Genomic DNA, 20,690 nt, shown 5'->3' with positions numbered 1-20,690 from the left:
GTAAACAAATAATATTATAAAATCATACAAAAAACGTTAAGTACATGACCTAAACAACAGATAAAAATATATTTTTTGCCTTCAGGTAAATTAAACAAAAATAAAAATATATTCTTTAGAAATCTTTTGCAGCTTAAAATATGTACAACTGAAATAAAGGTGTATTTTGAGGTTAGAAGTATTTTATCTCCTTCATTACTTCATAATTTCACGGTTTTTTGGCATCTTTGTTTTTCAAATAATATTCATTTAATTTGTCGTAAAACAAACTCTTATGATTATCCATTTTCCAACAACTACTTAAATGTGACGGCCCGAAATACTACACAATAAAATTTCAAGCTTTCAGCAAATGACTAAATACACTTCCGTCAAACGCTGTAACATGTAATGCTTTAACCGGTTACTTTGTTTGACAAGAATTATTTAGGCAATCCCTGAAATGACGTAAAATTTCAGTCAAATAAAGGAATATTCATTTGATTACAGCGTCTGCCGGCAGTACGGCCAAAGACTAGGCTTTCCGCGGAATGACGCATTACGCCCAATGACTACGACATATACATAAGCACTCGGGGTAGTGCCATATTTACCACCTCGCTTGTAATATACTATTAAAAAATTCTATGTCAAAAAATTTTGACATTTATTTTTTGATATTTGACATTTTTTATGTCTATTTAATATTACTGATGATTTTGTATATGTTTTTTTGTAATTATTTAGTAAAGGTACAACAATTGAACAATAAAAAGCCACAAATAACATTAAACAAAGTTAAAATTAGGATACAACTTCCTTGTTTCTTCTTATAATAGCCTGTAATCAAAAAACTTGGAAAATCATTTTTCCAGCAGAAATAATAGAGTTAAAATGCAAAATTTAAACTCTCATAATTTCGAAATTTTTATAGATAGAATTTTTTAGAAATTTTTTCCATTTTCCTGGTATCTTACTTTACATGACATTTTTCTCTGGGGCGCGAGATCTGTAGAGTGCCAAATGGTATTCAAAATAAAATGATCAAAAATTTCAAAGGCGACTGGATGTAAAAACCATTTATAACCTTAAACTTAAATATTGCTTAAATTTAAAACACACTTTAATAGCAACATACTTTACAAGAATTTTAGACATTAGCAATCACTAATCTTTTATTTTTGGAAATAAGACAATATCAATAAGTATGATGTACTGGCAAAAGTAAACCAACATGAGTAAATCTGAAATTCAAAGATACATTGATAACATGATAACTTATATTGATTTTAATTAAATAAAATTGTAAAATAAATATACTTTCTCACACTTCATATTTATATTTACATAACAACTTTGTCATTTAACTAAATACTTTGTAGAAAACAACAGATCATTTTATTGGTAACTAATTTCTCTTGGCCACAATGAGTAAAAACAACTGTGTTTGTAGTTTTGATAACGTCTCACTTGTGTGAAAATTAGTAAAATTTTTAGAAAGTGGACATTCTCTGTAAATTCCAATTACACATATATGGGTAAATTTGTTGGTAACTAAGTATTTTAGGTTTATTTTCGTTTGCTCTTTTAAATTAATTAAAAACTACAATTTATAAGAAAAACTTTTACCCTTTTTTATTGTAAAACTCGGTGTAAAATTTGGAAAAAATACTAAAAATCTGTAACTGTGCTGTAATTGAAATTTTAAATTCGACTTAAATGTTTTTATGTATCATCCAAGTAATAATTATAAATATTAACTAACGCTACGTTGAAGTTACAAGAGTTTTGCTTGCTGTGACCTCAAATGGTAATTCCAGTCAGTCAGAACACGTATTAGGTATATAAAAACTTCTGATCTATAGCGAAAATTCTTTAAAATGATACCAGTTTCAATTCTGCTAGCCCCTATGCTACGATAACGCAGATATTTATGTTGGAAATTCCATGTGATTTGGCTTCAGGCGCTCTGTAAAGTCACTTTTTGGATCACGAATTGTTTTTAACAGAACCACAAGAAAGCTTGGCCCATGAAATAAAATTTCTTGTTAACCTAAAACAATTTTTTGAATTTCATATGGTACTGTAACAAAAAAGGGGAATTTCTATCTAATCATTCTCCTACATTACGTACCTACTCATCGATGTATTATACATTTATTTCAGTCAAGTACAACCACATCAAATAATCGTTCAGAGAATGGACATAATTAATTGTTTCGCTAGCAGACTTAACTAACATTTTATTTGTAGAGTGCTAAATACTGTCATTAGAACCGAAAGGTATTGTTTTTAAAGCTTCCAGAAGCAATTAAATGAGACAATTTAAACCAAATTAAGTCAGAGCTAGATGTATATTTAATGTTAATTAAGCTATTTTTATTACTTCAAGCTATTCGTTAAACAATGTTGTCAGAAATCTAATTTCGAGTTATTTTCTCTTTTATCAGCGATTTCCAGTTTCCTTTGCAAGTGACAAGTTTATGTGCACACAGTACTTGACCAAACATGTCCACTTTTGACTTTTACGTAATACTCAATAAAATGTACAGTATGATGATGAATTATGGATGTTATAACAGGAATCACATAACAGTGGTCATTAAACAAACATTAATCCAGGTTTGCTAACACAATTGGCTATAAAAGTGTCAAAATAAGTTCATACCCCACTCGACTCGAGTTAATATGCAATCAGATTTACAACAACATAACCTTCGTTTTAATTCAACGAGGAACAGGTGAGTTCCGCGAGTACCATAAATAATTCGCATGCAGTACAAAAGAAGAGAGACCAATAGTGAAACGCGTATCCACGTAACGGTAACTCTGATTTATGATGTCATATGACGGAATGCAAAATCTTTCACCTGTGGAACGTTGATAATGATAACAACGTAGTCATTATTCATTCCAGTCAGCCCTAAGAGAAATAAAATTGCATTTCGCTAGAAGATTCTCTCGAGTCTTGAGTTGCAAGCCATCATTGGATGATTGTACCAACAATTGGCGGTAATTCAACGTATCCTCATTGCCACTCAAATTGTCGAAAACATTAACCTTCAACATATAATTCACGTGATTTCTATTGCTACAATTGCCATATATCTCATTGGTGCAATTCGTTTATTATTATTATTTATTTTATTATTCTTCTAAGTACTACAATTTGGGCGGATGGCTCTGACACATTTCCCAGTCTACAATTTAGCAAATTGAATCAGTCATTTGCTAAATTCGTAATAGGAGTTAAATTAAACTATTAGGTTGCTGGCAAAAGTATAAATTTTTTTAATTTTTGCCAATTTGCAGTTTTTTAAATCAGTACTTTATTGAACTTAAACTTAACATATTGCTACGTCATAGAATATATTTTGCACAGCATTGCTTAAATCATAATATGAAAAATTTCTATTGGCAACTAGGTATAGGAAAGAAAACTGCATAGGTACTACTTCATATTTATTTACGATGAAATCACAAGAACATTGACATTTAAAAGTCTCAGCGATAAATGACCCTAGACACAATACGCTGTACATAAAGCCATGACATTTGATGAAAACACAAAAAATCGAATTGTAATAAATAACTGTCTCATAGGTACAATATTGTAATTATTGTTCTAGCACGTATAAGAATAATTCGCAACAAGAGAAACTATTAGCATTGAACTTCAACTTGACTTAAACAGCCCTTACGAAACAAGTTTAAAATGTTTACTATTACTTTCATACCGTGGGCTCCAGTCTGAAGGAAAGTGGCTATAATCGAGTGATTAATTTGTAGAGAGTTTGAACTGTGTTGGTGTTGAGCATTAGTGGTGTTTTACCGCAGAAATTTTATAGGAGTATTATCACAAGTCGTTTAAACTAATCATTAACACATTCGTTGAGAATTTGCTTCCGGTTCGTGCGGAAGTTAATGTATATCATGTGTTTTTTACTCTCACTGATTGTTTCAAGGGGACGTCAACTTCCCCGGTAATTTCTACATGAAACATGAGAGATGTGAAAACTGGATTCCATGGGTCTACAATTTTATTATAAACTTAATACGGAAGGAAAATTACATCAATTAACTAATACTTAGATAAACAAGTATTTATAAACATTAGTGATTCATTCCCATTTAAAAAGTTGAATAAATTGAGAAAATATTAAGGAGAAAAACACAGAACTTGTTATTGTTTACCCTCACACGTGTATCTGATGTAAACTATTTGCAATTATCAAATTTGCATATTATGAAATAAAATGTTTCTGGCTTAAAAACATTTCTATATCTAATTACAACAGTACACAAGACATTTACATTTAAAAAAATAAATAAAAACGTCAAGCCTCTAATTGATTTTGGTGTCGTCATCATATAGACCAATTTGCACATTTAAATAGAACACAGAAAACACAAAAACATTGTTAGTATTGTTAACAGGACTTTACATGGTCAAATTTTTTAAACGACTACAGTAAATAGCGTCAAACACTTTTTTTAAATAAGCCAAATAATTATTGTATAAAAAATGTTCGTTCTTTTAAGCAAAGCGAGTTTGTAGATCTTATTTAGATTTTTTTATCTTTAACTATGCGAGACTTGTCCCAGATAAAGTAAGTAATTTCCTCTTTTTTATCACTCAATATCTTATCAAAATCAATAGATACTTGTAACAATTAGGAATTCAACTTTTTGTGTAATGTTACAAATGGAATAAAATAGAAATCAGCATTCCGCATAAATATACTTGAGTTACCAAGATCTCACACTGTTTTATTATAAATACATATGATGATTAATAATAATTATGGAATTCCTGTGGGAACAGACAGATCTAATAGAGAAAGTTCAATCGTTTGAATTTTTTAATCAATAGCATGTATCGCAAGGACGAATCTTTTCACTGAAACGATTACATTGTTCAGTCTTTTTTCCGGATGTGCTAATTGAGTGACATAAACATGAACCTGAGAAAATGTTTCCTGTAATAATGGGACGTGCTTTTCTGATGTACTTTTTTGCTTTTAATATTAATTAGGCGTGTTATTGGTGCATTGTTTGTCAGACAACAATGACAGCTTTCGAAATAATTTTGCTATCATTTAGTGGTTTACCAAATCGATGTTTGGATAATGTATGAAGCAATATATCTAAGAAGTATGTATGTACCATACGTCATCCATTCCTGTAATTGTTTTTTGATCACCGCAATTTTATTTTTGTCCTGTGCTTTCTCACCAAAATGCCGGAATTTTCACATTAATATTATTATAAAATTAGCATGAAAAAAAACAGGAAGATGACAAAAAGTTACGTTTTCCTAATTTGGTAACAGCGGATAAATTATAGGTGAAAACTTATGAAAACAGAAAGGTTAAAATGTTGATTTTGATTAGGATGTATATAAGCATGATATGCATAAAAAATTTAAAAGGAAAGAGATTTATAGTTGTCGTTCTTTTGTACCTTCGATCTTTTTCCTGTGCGAATTTACATGGATTTAAGCAATGAATAGAAAGCGCAACGTCGGATTTTATGAATTAATAATGAAAGCCGCTTTCATCCCTACAAGTTTTTAACTAGAACTGTAAAACTCTTGCACCATCTTCGCACTTGTAGTAATAAAATTATAAGATGGAAGCTACTTCTATAACATTTTTTGAACAAATAGACTTGCTAATTAACATCGTCATCAGTTTAAATTATTACTATCAGATTTGGCACATTTTCTCTAATTGGTTTTACCCATTTCGTTAGTTATATCGATTGGTACGTATTTTTATGATCTCAGTCTTTGATTTTAAAATAGGTAAGATAATTTTTTATTGAAATTGTATGTCTGTTTTAAAGAAAAAAAAATGTTTCTGGATCTACATAGGTACTATTATTAAAATTTTCTTTTTAATTTCATAAAAATAATTTTTGTAAACGCTCCCAGAAATAACTATTTTTGGATTCATTTGAGCCCCCAAAATGATTTTGTTTTGGACTCATTAAAATAGTACCCAAAATACAGTTTTTACGGACGAAAAAGGCAATCTGGTTGCTATGGTGGCATGGCGATTAAAATTGGAATAGTTACCTTCCAGAAATTCATCTTCTGAAGACATTAATTATCAAAAATAAGAGGTGTGAATGTTTTTTTGGGAGCTTTAACAAAATAATGTTGTTTGTAACACGTATCTAAAGCGTTTTTGCGGACAGATCTGCTAAACAACAACGATTCGTCCGCAAAAACTGTAGGTACTTGTAACAAAAATAACTAATTTCAGCCAAATAAAAATTTATTTTTTTTCTTAATTATAATAGAAATAAAAAATTAAGATTTATTGAACTAAAATATCAAATATTATTTTTGTAGCAGCCAGAGATGTGTTTCCATATTATTTTGATTAATCTCTTACAAACAAGCTATAATTTAATTTTTTTATTCTTTTAAAAATATTTATTTATGAGATACAGGTACTAGATTAGCATATTTGTGAAGTATCCAAACCATGTAGAGTCACTGTCAAGTACAATTAGTACTTGTCGCTTATTTACTAATTATATTCTTATACTTGGCAATGACCAAAGATCTTACTGCTAAAATTTTATTTTACTAAAAAATAGTTATTAGAATTTTGAAACACTTTCCCCATGATTACCAAATTACTTTTATTGGTTTTACTAAAGGTCATTATTTTCTGAGTTTTGTTACTTGTAATAATTAAAAACAAATAAGCATGTGATTTGTTTCGTAAAAATTAAGCGTGCAGTGGTAATTTTGATATTGAATGCTAATGGATAATTGTGTACACAACAAATTTAAGAAAACGTTTCAGGTGCTTCTTAATTTAAGGACTATTTTTTGCGTCGTATTTAACTTAATTTTATTCAAGCACTCTTGTGCCACATGTGTTTTTTTGTTTATCTGTAAAGTGTGACATCATTTTGATTTTATTTGTATAAATAGCTCTTTATGAATCAAGTACGCAAAATAGGGTTTTAGGGAGTGAATGACGAAGCGACTCATCTAAAACCTTTTGCGTACGGTTGCATACAAGATTTTTTTGTTAAAGCTCTCAAATCACGAATTCACACCTTTTACTAATTAAAAAAATTTCGTTACCATAGTAACCAATTTTATTTTTTAGTCCGCAAAAACTGTTTTTAGGGACTGAGTACCTAAAATAACCGTTTTGCGTTCTATTTTATTGAGTCCGGAAAAGACTCATTTTAGGGACTCAAATGAGTCCGCAAAATAGCTATTTTTGGGAGCGTATACAAAAAAATATTTACTCAAATGGCATTATAAGTATTTAGAATACTTTTATGTCTTACAATGATTTTAGAATCAATAACTAGTTAAATAATGTACAATTTTTTTGTTGTAAATAAAAATATTTAACAATAAATTTTGAGAAATCATAAAAACATAATTTACCAAATATGATTTAACTTTATTTTGAGTAAGAGAATCATGCCTGTATACAGGTTGTTTACAATAGCTGAAAATTAACCTGGTAATACAGTGAGATCAAAAAGTCTGTCTATCAAGCAAGCGTGGAAATTTAAAACGTATGTCTGTGGAAGATAAAATGTCACACTAACAAATCAGAAATGTCAAAATATTTTTTATGTAAATTATAACAGGAAACCGTGGTGAAAGATTTTTAAACACCAACAAAATCTCATTTTAGGATATTTTGAGACGTTTCATAGAATAATTCAATTTAATTAGCTCAATGTTTTAATTTTTATAAAATATTTTTTTGACATTTAGATAACATACGAACTGCCATGCAACCAACATACGTCCTCAACTAGAACGCCTACTTGATAGAAAGACTTTTTGATCGCACTGTAAAAGAGTGCAGAAATAATAATGTAAATGAAAAAAAATCTCACAGAACTGTTATTAAAAAGAATTGGTTCAAGGATTGAGAGTCACTGGAATTATTTCTTTGTTAAGATAAAATTATATTATATAAAATGTAAAATAAAATAAATAAAAATGTATCCATGCTAATGAAGCAAAGTCACTTCATAGTTTTGGCACTGTCATCATTTGATTCGCTATTGCCTTTGTTTTTATCAAAATTCGAAGATCTTTTTCAACAAAATTGTCTCCTATAGGTTTGATTTGTTTTTTCTTGTTTTTTTTTCCAAATTTATGGACATGGTTAGCAACTATTAAAATAATAAATTGCTTGTCTTGATTATGATTTACGGCAATGGCACTAATGGTCATTGTTGCAGTTGAAGGAGTAGTTCTCAAACAAATATATAATATAAAACGAATTACATCTTTCCTTTTACAATGCAAATTTTTATTTTATATATCGTATTAGGTTTCTTTGTACCATGCATATTATCTCTTTTAAATTTTAACCTCAAGACCGTAAACACCCTGTATAAATAGCTACATTATAATCACTATACGTCACATAATTGTTGCACTAACATTTTACTCACTTAAATAGGATGACACACAAGAATTAAGTTTTAGTTTGTTAAATATGTTTTTTCAATTTCGATAACAGCATAATTTACAATTGTAAAGTGTTGCCTTGTATTTTTTTGTTTATGACCCTTACTCATGCTACACAGGAAAACAACGGAAGAACATGACTTTCTTCCATAAAGAACGCAATAATGGCTTATGTGCAACAAATAAATAACAATTCAGAATTACAGTCACACTAATAATGACATTGCGTTGTCTATAAGTGACTTCATATGGTCGAGGAAGTTAACAGTGACCTTTCTTTCGGCGAAACGACCTCGACCTTTTGGGTGGATGATATTATATTCTTATCAGAAATGGAAGGTTCACGCAATTCTAACAAAATCGACCGAAACACCCCCAGTTCCACGCCCGCGATTAATTAAAAAGCACCAGTGTATTTATAGTCACGTAAAATATCAAATATTACAGTGCAGTACCTTCACATTGTTTATTTAATGACAAAAACGCAATTATCTTTTAAATAACTAATAAACAAGTTAATCTGGAGTCATTGTCCTAAATTCTGACATGTTAATGTCCAACTTATTATTGTCGTCGGGATAAAATACAACAAATTAAAGCGTTTTGTCTTTGCGTTGTGTGTCTTTTTTGATTTTTTTTTGCAAACTGGTTGGAACTTCTTTTAAGAACTCGTCTTGTGACTTTTCCAGTATTCCAAATCACAGACTAGTTACATAATTCGTTGTAATAAATTATGAATGAATTAATTATGGTAATTTATGGAAAACGTGGTTTTAGCAAGGCGATTCTTAAGAAATGGCGTAAAATACTGCAGACGTCTTCAGGATGTGCATCATATTTTAATCTCTGTGTTATCCCCGGAAGGGATTTTGAGCAAATCATTAGACCTTGATTTCTTGATGGACTCAAGATGCAATGACGTCAATTCAAACAATAGAGAAATATCATCCAAAGTCCAAAGAATGGCCATTCCTTAGAAGAGTTATTACACACGAAGGAGGATTAAGAACTATTTTACGTCACCAACTACTCAACTACGACAGCATAACATTAAGATGATATGTTAACTTCGTGGAAGAGAAAAGTGTATAAATTAGTCTTGAGGGCGTATAAATAGGTAAAAGAACATAAATTTAAACTCTATTCCCCGTCAAGGAGATGCCAAAGTAGGATAATAAAAAAGCACTAAAGGTGCTTTTGGCTTCGTTTTATCTTTTATGATGTATTCAGCGGTAAATAACATTTAAATAACAAAGATAACAATTCTCTTAATACACTATAAAAAAGAGAATTCAGGTTAAGATGTTGCCGCTTCGTAAACTTGAGTCATTGTAAATTCGCGCTCTGTATTGATAACAGAAATTGGGTCTTGGTTTATTATCTGAACCAAACTTACAATTTTCTTGAGTAGTAGCAAAAACTGCAATGTCATTCCTGGTACGTATTAGATTTTTTTCTACTTAACACTTCCTTATTTAGTGATTCGCCGAAAGTGATTCGTAATAAATCACTGTTGGAAAAAATAGGCAAAGGTCATGGGATTACACCTAATCTGTGTATTTGAGACTTCGGCATTCCATTATTTTATTGATGAGGTGTGGATTTAATTTTGCAATCTCGTGTGGGATCTTCTCAAAGACGAATTTCGCATTTAAATCGATCAAAACATAGGAAGGTTGAGGGCTCTTTCTCAACGCTTAGATCACCACCAAGTTTAATTTAGTTAATTTCCAAAATCAGAATATTGCCTAGTCTGTCGCAACGCATTTAAATGCCAAACAACCAATTAAAATATCTTTAGCAAAAATATTTCATGTGTTGTTTTGCTCGCGCAAAATTGCATATTTTATTTAAGTACAGTGTTATGTTATATACAGGTGTAGCTTTTTTAACAGGTTGGTAACATTTTGACTTGGTGATATTAAAAGTTACTTGCTCTTAAAACGATTTGCAATGGTTTCTGAGATGCTTGAAATGTAACATAAAAAAGTCATTTGCATTATAAATTTTTCAACGTCTAAGGAAAATCCGGACCATTAATGGTCAAAAGTCTTTGGCAAAACTGACAAAAACAAGATTTTAGTGTCTAGGAAGACATTGTCAAGGACCTGAGAAATGTAATTAATCATGAATAGTTGTTGCTCATTACAAAAACTAGGAAATAATTTAGAAAAAGGACTGTTGCTGAATAAATCTGTTTGCAAAATTTGAATCGCTTTGCGAGACTATAATTAGATTACTTTTTCGTCACTGTAAAATTTTATGTTTTATATGTAAATATTATAAAGATATAGAATATACAGTGGAATATTTTATGAAAATTTATCCAGTGATTCAAAGACTTGTTTGCTGTTTGGAGTGTTGAAACATTTAATTTTATTATATTCTATTACAGAGGTGTTTATCACTATTAGAAACGGGGCGATAAATATTAATGCTCGATTCGATGAAATGCTAATAAAATACAAACACAACAAGCTTTTTCATTTATCGGAGTTTTCCTCATGTAAAATTTTTGCATTAATAATAATAATTTTCTTTAATTATAATAAGTAAATATTCACATGCTGGCTGAGCCTTATCCACATTAAACAGTAAAAACTTAATGTTTTTTGTTGAATTATTATTTAATAATCGTTTGATCATATTTTATTGTATGAATTAGTTTCGATTGTAAACATTGATATGTAATAATTGTGATAATTTGATTACTTATTAAGTATTTAAGGATTAGGTAATCCATCTAGGTTGAAAGCAATTCAATGACAAGGAAATTATTATTTAAGCTTACATTTTTCACATAATTGTTTTAGTCTAGTCTATGTGAAAAAAATGGGTAGAAAGAACTAATTATTATTATGAATGTGGTTATCAAATCTTATCAAAATTTAACCAGTCTAAACCAGGCTAAAGTGATACATCCTAAAGGTTTTTACTTTAAATTATTTTTTTGATTTTTACCAATAACACAATAATGTGCCTGTTTACGCAGTAGTAACTTTTAATATAAAAAATACAGGTGCGCCAGAACTCGCGCCCCAGAGAAAATTTTCAAGTAAACTATGATACCAGGAACATGAAAAAAATGTTTTTGACATTTATTTTTTGACCTTTGACATTTTTTTATATCTATTTAATGATACTGATAAGCCTGTATACATATAAATGTGATCTTCAAAGCGGTTTAAAATAAGGAAGCAGACTTTTTAAATTTAGTAAGCACCCTTTCTTTCATTGACATATGGTATTCTTCAGATTTAAACAATATTTTTTTGGGTTCTTGAAAGTTTTTCGTTATCCGATTATTCAAGAAAATTCGTTATGCAAAGGAAACAATTTGTACTAGAATGTATTCCAGGACTTACAAGAAGGTTCAAATGGATATATTGCTGTGTTTGTAGGCATTCAGTTTAGAAGAATTTACTAAAGAAGGACATGTGTTTCAGAATACAATTTATTGGTACTTTTCAAATGTTGTGCAAAAAAAATAGAAACTTTCATTTCGTCTCAATTTCAAGTTTCGTTTTGCAATGAAACTTTCATTGACCCTTTCTAGATCATCTCAAGCTTTGTCGATGTAGTGATATAGTGAACGAATTCCCTTGGAAAATTGTAGATAATGGTTTGAGGTTGCATCGTGCCTTTTGTTCGGGTCCTAAACCGGCCACCGGATGCGTGTATCTAATTGAGTGAAAAAATGTTTGAACAAGGCGGTTTTTGGCAAAGTATAAGGCAAGACAAGGAAACGAGAAGAGGTCAGCCGCCAGCGCGAATACCAATACATAATTAAAAGCTCCCCCGAAAGCTCGCTCTTGTTTGTCGCCAAACCTTAAAGGGTGTTAATTCACTTAGCAGGTCTTTAATTTTTCTCGTCCACGTCTAATTTTGCACAAACAATGTCAACAACAACGAGCCGATATGTAAACACTGACCTCGCGTTATGAAGATACACGCGACTGCGCCACTCACCTGTGCGAGAACGCCCCAGCATTCGTGAAGTTGCCGGTATTCGAGCTGGTCACAACCGAACTTCATCATCTGGTTAACCCGAGAATACCATTTATTAACCGGCTACCTGGCCGCGACACTTCAGTACTTCACAACCTAGCGTGAGTTACCGTAACCCACTGTCACGTGCCGACGACTTGCTTATCAAATAAAAAAAATATTTGAATTTCGACGAGACCACGTGCCAGTTGCGTCCTATAAGAACTGGAAACTCGAAATGACAGTGGTAGTGTCTTAATAATCGTGGATTATTATCATCAGGATGAAAACATTGATTTGAGAAATTGCCGGTTTTTGGTAGAACTTTTTGGGTTTTCGCGCTTTTTGATGTTTGTGCTTCATGGCTTTTCATCGTAGTTATCATTCAATCGTTTTTCCACCCAAAATCATACAAACTTCCACTGAGTTAGAAACTCGAAAAGTTTTCGACAGTCTGGGATAGTGCCTTTTATTTATCAAGTGTAAATAAATCTCGCACAGTGATGTGTACTTCAACGAGTTGTACACCATCGTACTACGAGTACAATCCTGGTGAGTCAATTTTTTTTTACCCTTGAGACTAATTACATAATTTTTTAAACTATTAATGTTGGGTTGAAAGATGTTAAAAACATTAACGGTACAAGTTTTTTATTACTCGTTGGATAATTACAATTTTTTTTGAAAACCAAATTAATTCTTGAGAAAATAACTTTGACAGTGTGGTACCTGATCTAAAACGTCGACATTGTAAAATCATTGACTATTCCATCTAAAAAAGCTTCTGAAATATAAAATTACTGCAAGGTCGTCATATCCGCGGAACGCTTGGTTTCCTGCGATTTATATTTTTTTTATTCATTCTGGACATGCATTCACAAAAACTGCAAAAAACAGAAAAACGTTACATAACTTTTTGCTGGTGATGTTCCTGATAAGATAATTCGTAGATACATAAAACATTGCATGTAATTTTAATGATAATATAAACAAATCATTGTCATTAATTTAAATGTTAAAGTGCCGAAGAATTAGTAATCGTGTAATAACATTGCACTCCTTAAATTCTTGATCGACCTCAATTAAGTGCTTGTCAATTTCCGTAAATAACTTTTTCAATAAAAGATGTCCATCTTATGCTTGACAGACTATTAATTTACAAAAGTTACAATCTTGTGTGAAACAACGTTCTTCAGATTTTAATTTATAGTCCTTGAATTGATAAACCGGTCAAAAAATTCCATACTTCACAGTTATTAATATCATAAAACCTAAATTACAAGTGCGGATGATAAAGTAATTTTTATTTCAAAATCACAATGAAACAATTAATGAGGAAGTCTAGTCCTTGGAGTTGTTAAATTACAAACAGATAAATATTGTTAAAGCAGTTTAAAAATATAGTGCCTATATGTATTGCTAATAAACATCGTAGCGAATAATATTTGCAAAATCACTTTGTGTGCTGATCAACAGGTGTCAGAAAGAAAATTTCTGATTTTTTCAGACGCAGCCTTCGAAATAAAAATATATTTTTGGCATTGTATACTATTTTTCATGTTTGAATGATTGTTCTAAAAATAATTGCTTGAGGAAAACTACGTTATTAGTTGCTTCTAATGTGTTTGTTTGCAATGTCAAGGATTTGGTTGTTCATGCATGACAGTTTTATTTCCTACCTGAAATTATTTGTGGAAGGAATCGTTTCCAATTGATACGATGTAAAAAAAAATGCAATAAATAATTCATTTTTACTCTGTGTTATTATTTGCAGATTAGATGGGTGGGGTCTAAACAATATAGATAGAATCAAACAAGTAATTTATTTATTTTGAATAATATTTGTTTAAACATCGCACTTTGGACTTACCTGAGGTGTTACTAATGAAACTAGTGTGAAAAAAGATAGAATCTCTCTTCTCTGGGTGTTGAATGACGTTACAAACACGTAGTTTTTGACTTGTAAATCACCATCCTGATTTATGATTTTATTAGTCTGAAGAAAACTTATTTTTCGTGAAGGTCAGGTCACTTGTTGCGTAAAACTTGGACAAATAATTTAGAAATTTGTTTTTATTTTTTAATTTTGCTACGTCAAAGATGCATCAGACTGGTCCTGCGTGCAAGACAAGGTTCTGAATTTATAATTGCTGGCCTAAAAATCAACGCATTCCACGCCGTGTATGGATTATAAAATTTAAAACGAAAAGAAAACAAATTGACTTGCATTGAAAGTCGAGGAGAGTCAGGTGGAAAAAAACAAAAAAAGCACCATTCAATTTTACCGCAGTGATTACGTTGATTTCAGTAATTCTATTAATTGGTAAACACCTTGGACTTAAGTACTTTGATACAACTAATTTGAATTGTAGCATTGCATTCTTGTAAAACGTATTTGAGATCGGAAAACGGTGACCTACAATAATTAGTTTCAAAGGAAAAAGCTCATTATTTCGCAAACGTCTATGTTTTACGCACGTTGGAGTGATCACAAGCAAATAATGAGTTTTGCCAGTTACGAAACACGATTTGTACTTTGACCACCATTTCCTTTTGTTCTGAAGCTTTCAAATATAAAATTTGAGACATTATTGTATTTTCGTATTCTTTAAATTCACTTTTTCACAATATTTGAGTACTTAAATGCGTAAATAAAAGTGGCCTTCTGAATAATTTTACTGATAACATTCCTTTTTCAAATTTTATGTTTGTAAACTGAGGAGTTACTGTTTATAAACAATGTAATAAATCTTAAACAAAATAGACATTATTTGGATAAAAATTGACTGAACGATAAAGCATCTACACGAATTAACATATTTTTTTAAATATCTTATTTCAGGTGCAAAATATTTTCCTCAAACCTAATATGTACTCCGTTATATACAAATTTTTATTAAGAAATGCACTTGTGTAGAATATTTTTAGTGAAATACGAAGAGTTTATTGTAAATATGCACTAATAAAAAATTACCTATAATTTTTTTCTTTGGCGTATCAAACACGAACCAATTATCTTGCAAGTGCCTTCTCATGAGTGTTCACTTTTCGCCGTGTTTCCGGATGTTCTCAACCTTGGCAAGTAAAATTCTCACGATTTTGCAACTTCTAAATCGTCATTTTAAATTCATGGTTTACATTTTATGGTTTTATAATCAATAGTGGAATAATTAATTAGTCGGAAACAATTTTCGACAAAGGAAAAGAGCAATTATATCTGGGTGTCTCAGCTATAAAGTTGGAAAGAGTTGTGTAAATTAGTTATGGAAAAATCATGTTGCTTGTTTTGGTAACCAAGCAAATGATTTGTTTACCTTTTGATTTTGACATTGATCTCAGTTCGATCAAGTTTGGTTAAAAGAATAATTATGTTGACTTGGGAAAAAATTCGTTCGAGAGAAGCCATTGGAAAATTTTTACTTAAGTTGCCCAGTGGAATGTTTCCATCATATCGATGTGTGATTAGTGAAATACCCGAAAACGATAATGTGTCAACTGGCAATCCCTCACCTCTAAAAATTTCGAAGAAACGGCGAAGTCCCTTCAAATTACATTACAGTGAAGGTGATTCTCTTGAAGATAGTAACATTCCATCTCCTCCACCTTTTCCTTACCATTTGCTAAGTTTAACTGAAGCCGAAAATAACGTAAGACCGAAAATTACTCTTGAACAACTTGCAAGTGTCAAGTTGAAGAAACCATCAGTCGTTGAAGACATTCCGAAAACTCCAATAAGAGACATGATTCATATCTTGCGCAAAAGATACACAGTGATGCACTCTCCTACTCCCAAGAAGCTGCTTTTCGATTAGTTGGATATTGAGAAAGTCACATTTTATTTTTTTAACTTCTTGATTTTGTTGAGGTTGTTAACTGATGATGATGGTCCATGTGAATGTATGAAAAAAGGAACAAGGATATTGGCTGTGATGGCATTTCAAGTTGCCGAAAACGAAATCAACGCAGAAAATGCATCTGATAAGAAGACGCATTCGAAGTAGAGAAACGTGTTTTTACTGCTTGTTGTTGCTAATATCCGACCCTCTGTAATAAAATTGATGCATTCACGCTTGAGTGTTTTCATAAACATCTAATTTAACGCCAAATGTTAAAATATTGAAGGAATGGTAACGTACTTGCGAAATAAAACCGCAAAATTATAATAACAACTAAAGTCAATGATAAATCAGTGTTGTAACTTCAATGTGGACTTGACAGTCAAAGAAAACATTCGTTCTGGTCAATTTAATTATTGACCTAGAACTCGTTAAGATATCCGAATCGATTTTGTATAGCTGCAAGTGAAGAGAAAAAATTCTGCATTGTCATGTTCAATTGGCGGCGTGCTAAGAATAATTAACCACATCACACACAGGTGCTACTTTCTGAGGTGCACAATTTATTTTTTGATAATATTTAAAACAAATTGTGACGTTGCAAGTATTTTATTAGTAACTGCATGTTAAAAATTTACTTTAAAAAATTCGATTGTTATTGTCATTCTATTAATTACAAAAATAAACTTTATTCTTCGACAAAATTTACGGTTTTTCTCCCGTGTTTGGCATTTCTCAATACTCGTGGTTTAAAAATCCACTCGGTGAAATAAAGCGTCCGATTTACACGCAAACTCGTAGAATAAATAACTATTATATTCTAATCGTAATCAGTGGTAATTTTGTCAAAATGGTGTAGATTCATATACAGTCACCACATTTTGATAACGACGTCCAGACTGTAAAAATCCGTTGTAAAGATTGATATGTGAGATTACAAACTAGGATTTGGTACTTAGGTATATTAAAGTATATGCAATAAAACATTATCTCATAAAACCATGTTAAACTACAAAAATGTGCTGAGATTATGAAAGTGTCTCTAATTTTTTATAATTATGATAGGTATGTTAAAAAATCCTGTTTTTAAAGATAATTTGAAAAACAGGCATTTTACAAAAAATTATCGCATAATCAGCTTCACTAAGGACAAGTTTTGTAAAAATTTGTTAACTACATAATAAATAATTATATCATATTAATTAAAAGATGTTGTTTTTAAAGAAAATGTTGAAAAACAGGCATTTTACAAAGAATTACCGCATAATAATTAACTTTACTATAAGGACAAGTTTTGTAAAAATTGGTTAACAACATAACAAATAATTATATCATATTAATTAAAGGACAAAAAATAAGTTTTCTTACTACCTATAGTCTTAAAAATGGTTAAATATGTTGATTTGTTACATTATATAATATCAAATAGAAAATTTTATAATATTATGTGTGTCTACAATTTTTTCACATTGTTTTCAAGGATATCTAGACTGTCTGTAAGTCTATAACGAGTACTTTGAGACTTGAGAGCAGTTATATTGTTTTTTTTTACTTTTTATTTTTACTTAATTTTGATTACTTTATTTTGACGGTGTTGATCAGATGCTCACTTTGCTTTTTTGTTTGCCAAGTACGTATTATTGTACATATTTACATTTTTTATTATTGAGTATGTAGCATCTCAAATAACGTTTAGTTCAGTTAGAAAATAACTTGTCTTTTTACTGGCAAAAAGTGAACAAAACAGATTAGAGAATAGAATATTACTTAAGTTATTAGGACTAAACGTAATAGTTTATGTGGCGAAACTGTAGGTATGTTTATTTTGTCGAACGTAGTGAGGAAAATAATTCAACTGAACCACATAAACTCACTTTGAGTTCAAATAGCATATACTACTTTATTCACTAACGTGTTCAAATCGAGAGTAAAGAAAAACACTATTAATTATCAAGTAAATGAACAAAATATTAATCAGGACGCTTTGCATTAAAATTATAACAAACGTCACACGTTGTTTTGTGTTAAGATTTTGGAATGTGTTTATTGATTTAACGACTAATGCAAAATGTCGAACGCTGATGATCTACAATGAAACTGCTGAAGCAGCGAAAAGGACAACATTGGTAAATGTCGCATGGTACAAGTAAAAATGCCTAAGCGTAAAAAACAGTTTTTACTCCATGCATGAAAGGTAAAACTTTTACTTCAGATGTTTAGTCATAAAAGGGTCACTTTTGTGACATTTGCGGGTAAAAATTTTATAAGTGACAAAATCTCATCACAACCACTTTTAAATTCCTCTGTTCAAATAATGAGTTAAGTTGAATAAAGGTTGAATAGGTATTTGAGGTTATCACATTGAAACAATTAGTTAACTCTATTGTAGTCATTAACAAAAATTAATGAGTATGACATTATTCTCTTTCCTGTTGTTTGATGTTTTATTTATGCGGTCAAAGCACTAATGCTGACAATAACAATTTGTGTTTTTAATTTATTTAAAGCACAGATAAAGATTTTTGAAATAAAATAATAAGTTTAGTAAATGTTTACATTATGTTAAATTTCTGGCGTAAAGCAGGAACATATGCAAATTCAAATTATTTATACATTGACACAGGAATTCTAAATTTTAATAAGTTTGAAATGTTCTTAATCATTTGAGGTATTTATAGGTATAGCATTTGGTGAAAGGGAACTTGACGTGTACTTACCTAGACACGTCTTGCAACATTTTACCATTTAATTTTAATTGTAAATTCGACAAGATATAAAGTAAATATTGTTGAGAGAATTTTCTTTTCCACGAAAATTAACCGCGACTTGTCAACTTAATTAAATAATAAATTATTTCTCGGTAGCATTGTGCGTCATTCTGGAATAGAAATGGAAACTCACTTTTTATTGGCGTTGTTTCCTTGAGTCCTCAAACAACTATCACGAATTGATCTAAATTCGTTTGTTGGAAAGAATCGGAGGTGTGGTTCTTGTCACCAAGGAAGTTTGCTCGAATAACAATCAATGCCAGCTGTTAAAGCAGATTTTAATTAGTCGGCATCATCAAAATGCTGTCTTGTTATGTAACATAAAAGGAGAGGTTACTAGCTTATTGACTTGTCGAGCGTTGAAATCTCCACATATCGGGCCGCTAGCGATTCCTGCTGCTGGTTATATTGCGGTATTTACGGCTACGATATCTATATGGTAGTAATTTGAACGATTCTGAGATATTGCTTTTCTGATTATTATTCGATTAATTCACTTTGACACTAGGAATAATTCAAGGTTTTTACCTCAATATACATTTAATTAGGAGTAGAATTAAATGTTGACTTTTTATTGTACAATAAGCCGAAGTTATGTTAAAAGAGTTAGCAAGGTGATAGTGGTTACAGAATATGCAAATGATTTTGGTACCCTTGCAATTTCTTTGCACATTTCTTTTTCACATGCAATAGTTGAATAATTATTGTAACAAGAGACCGTAAATCTTTGCATTATCGAACCGTACAATTTATCAATTTTATTGACACACACATAGAAGCTGATAAATTTGTTTTCTAAAACCTTGCACGCAGTTGCTGTCCCATTAACCTAGCACAGAAACATTTAATATATCAATCACATTCATATACTTGAATACTTGTTTTCAATAATTTGTAGCAATTCGAACTGTTAAAGCCTTTGTGTAACAAAGTCAGCTGCACTTAATTAATTAACTCTTCCGCTTATTACGTTGGGATTGCACATTTACCAGGAGAAATAAGTCGTGATGATAAACGCAATTGCTTATAATCCTCACAATTATGAATCACGAGCCACAAGCAACAAATAAATAGACAGCTTTTTATTGCTAATTATCAAAGTTTTTTTATTATCGAATCGTATGACTGCGTCAAACGAGAGGAAAGGAAAAAAGTGATTGCTTTACGGGAAATTGTTTTGTTTTAATTATCATTAATTAAGTCCAAGTATTTTACAAGAGTGTCTCTGTGAAGGCTGAGGAATTACTTCCTAAGTTCCTAAAACATTGGATCATTAAAAATTTCAAAGGTGTTTTCTGATATTTGGCACTTTTGTACGTGGGTACTTTTTTTTGGGTTTCATGCAAGCAAATCCAGTTTGCTAATTGATGGGTCCATACTCCCAAGACAAAAGCTTCAAAGAGTCGTTTATTTAGGCTTCGGAAGGCATTTTACTTTTGCGAGAGCAACGACCCGGATGGCCTTTTTGTCCCTGAAATTTTGCAATAGCTAACTTAGGCGCGAATTTAATAACCTATTTGTGAACCACGTGATTGGTGATTGTAGCTCAAACCGGTGTGATCCTTTAAAACTGGTTTTAAATATCTCTAAAATTGTGCGATGAATATTATTAGTATATTATTAATATTATATTAGTTAATGTAAATAACC

At 30.6% G+C, this 20,690-nt stretch overlaps 1 protein-coding gene across 6 annotated transcripts in view; it reads left to right on the top strand.

The window, feature by feature from the left end:
- The window catches only part of LOC123008232 (protein jim lovell-like), an 82,244-nt gene that overhangs the window by 22,017 nt on the left and 39,537 nt on the right, over positions 1 to 20,690 (top strand). For 2 of the 6 annotated variants that reach the window (XM_044403944.1, XM_044403942.1), the window contains exon 1: positions 12,445 to 12,988. The exons of the other annotated variants lie outside the window; for them this stretch is intronic. In XM_044403944.1, coding sequence (XP_044259879.1) covers positions 12,940 to 12,988 — 49 coding nt within the window. In that variant the 5' untranslated portion in view covers positions 12,445 to 12,939. Of the gene's footprint in view, positions 1 to 12,444; positions 12,989 to 20,690 lie in introns of those variants that run through there. 6 annotated transcript variants of the gene reach the window in all.

This window comes from Tribolium madens, unplaced genomic scaffold (genome assembly GCF_015345945.1).
Source record: "Tribolium madens isolate multiple individuals breed KSU strain unplaced genomic scaffold, Tmad_KSU_1.1 Scaffold_3;HRSCAF=73;Tcas5.2_LG2, whole genome shotgun sequence".
Taxonomy (NCBI): Eukaryota; Metazoa; Arthropoda; class Insecta; order Coleoptera; family Tenebrionidae; genus Tribolium; species Tribolium madens.
This window is presented reverse-complemented; position numbering and strand designations above follow the sequence as displayed.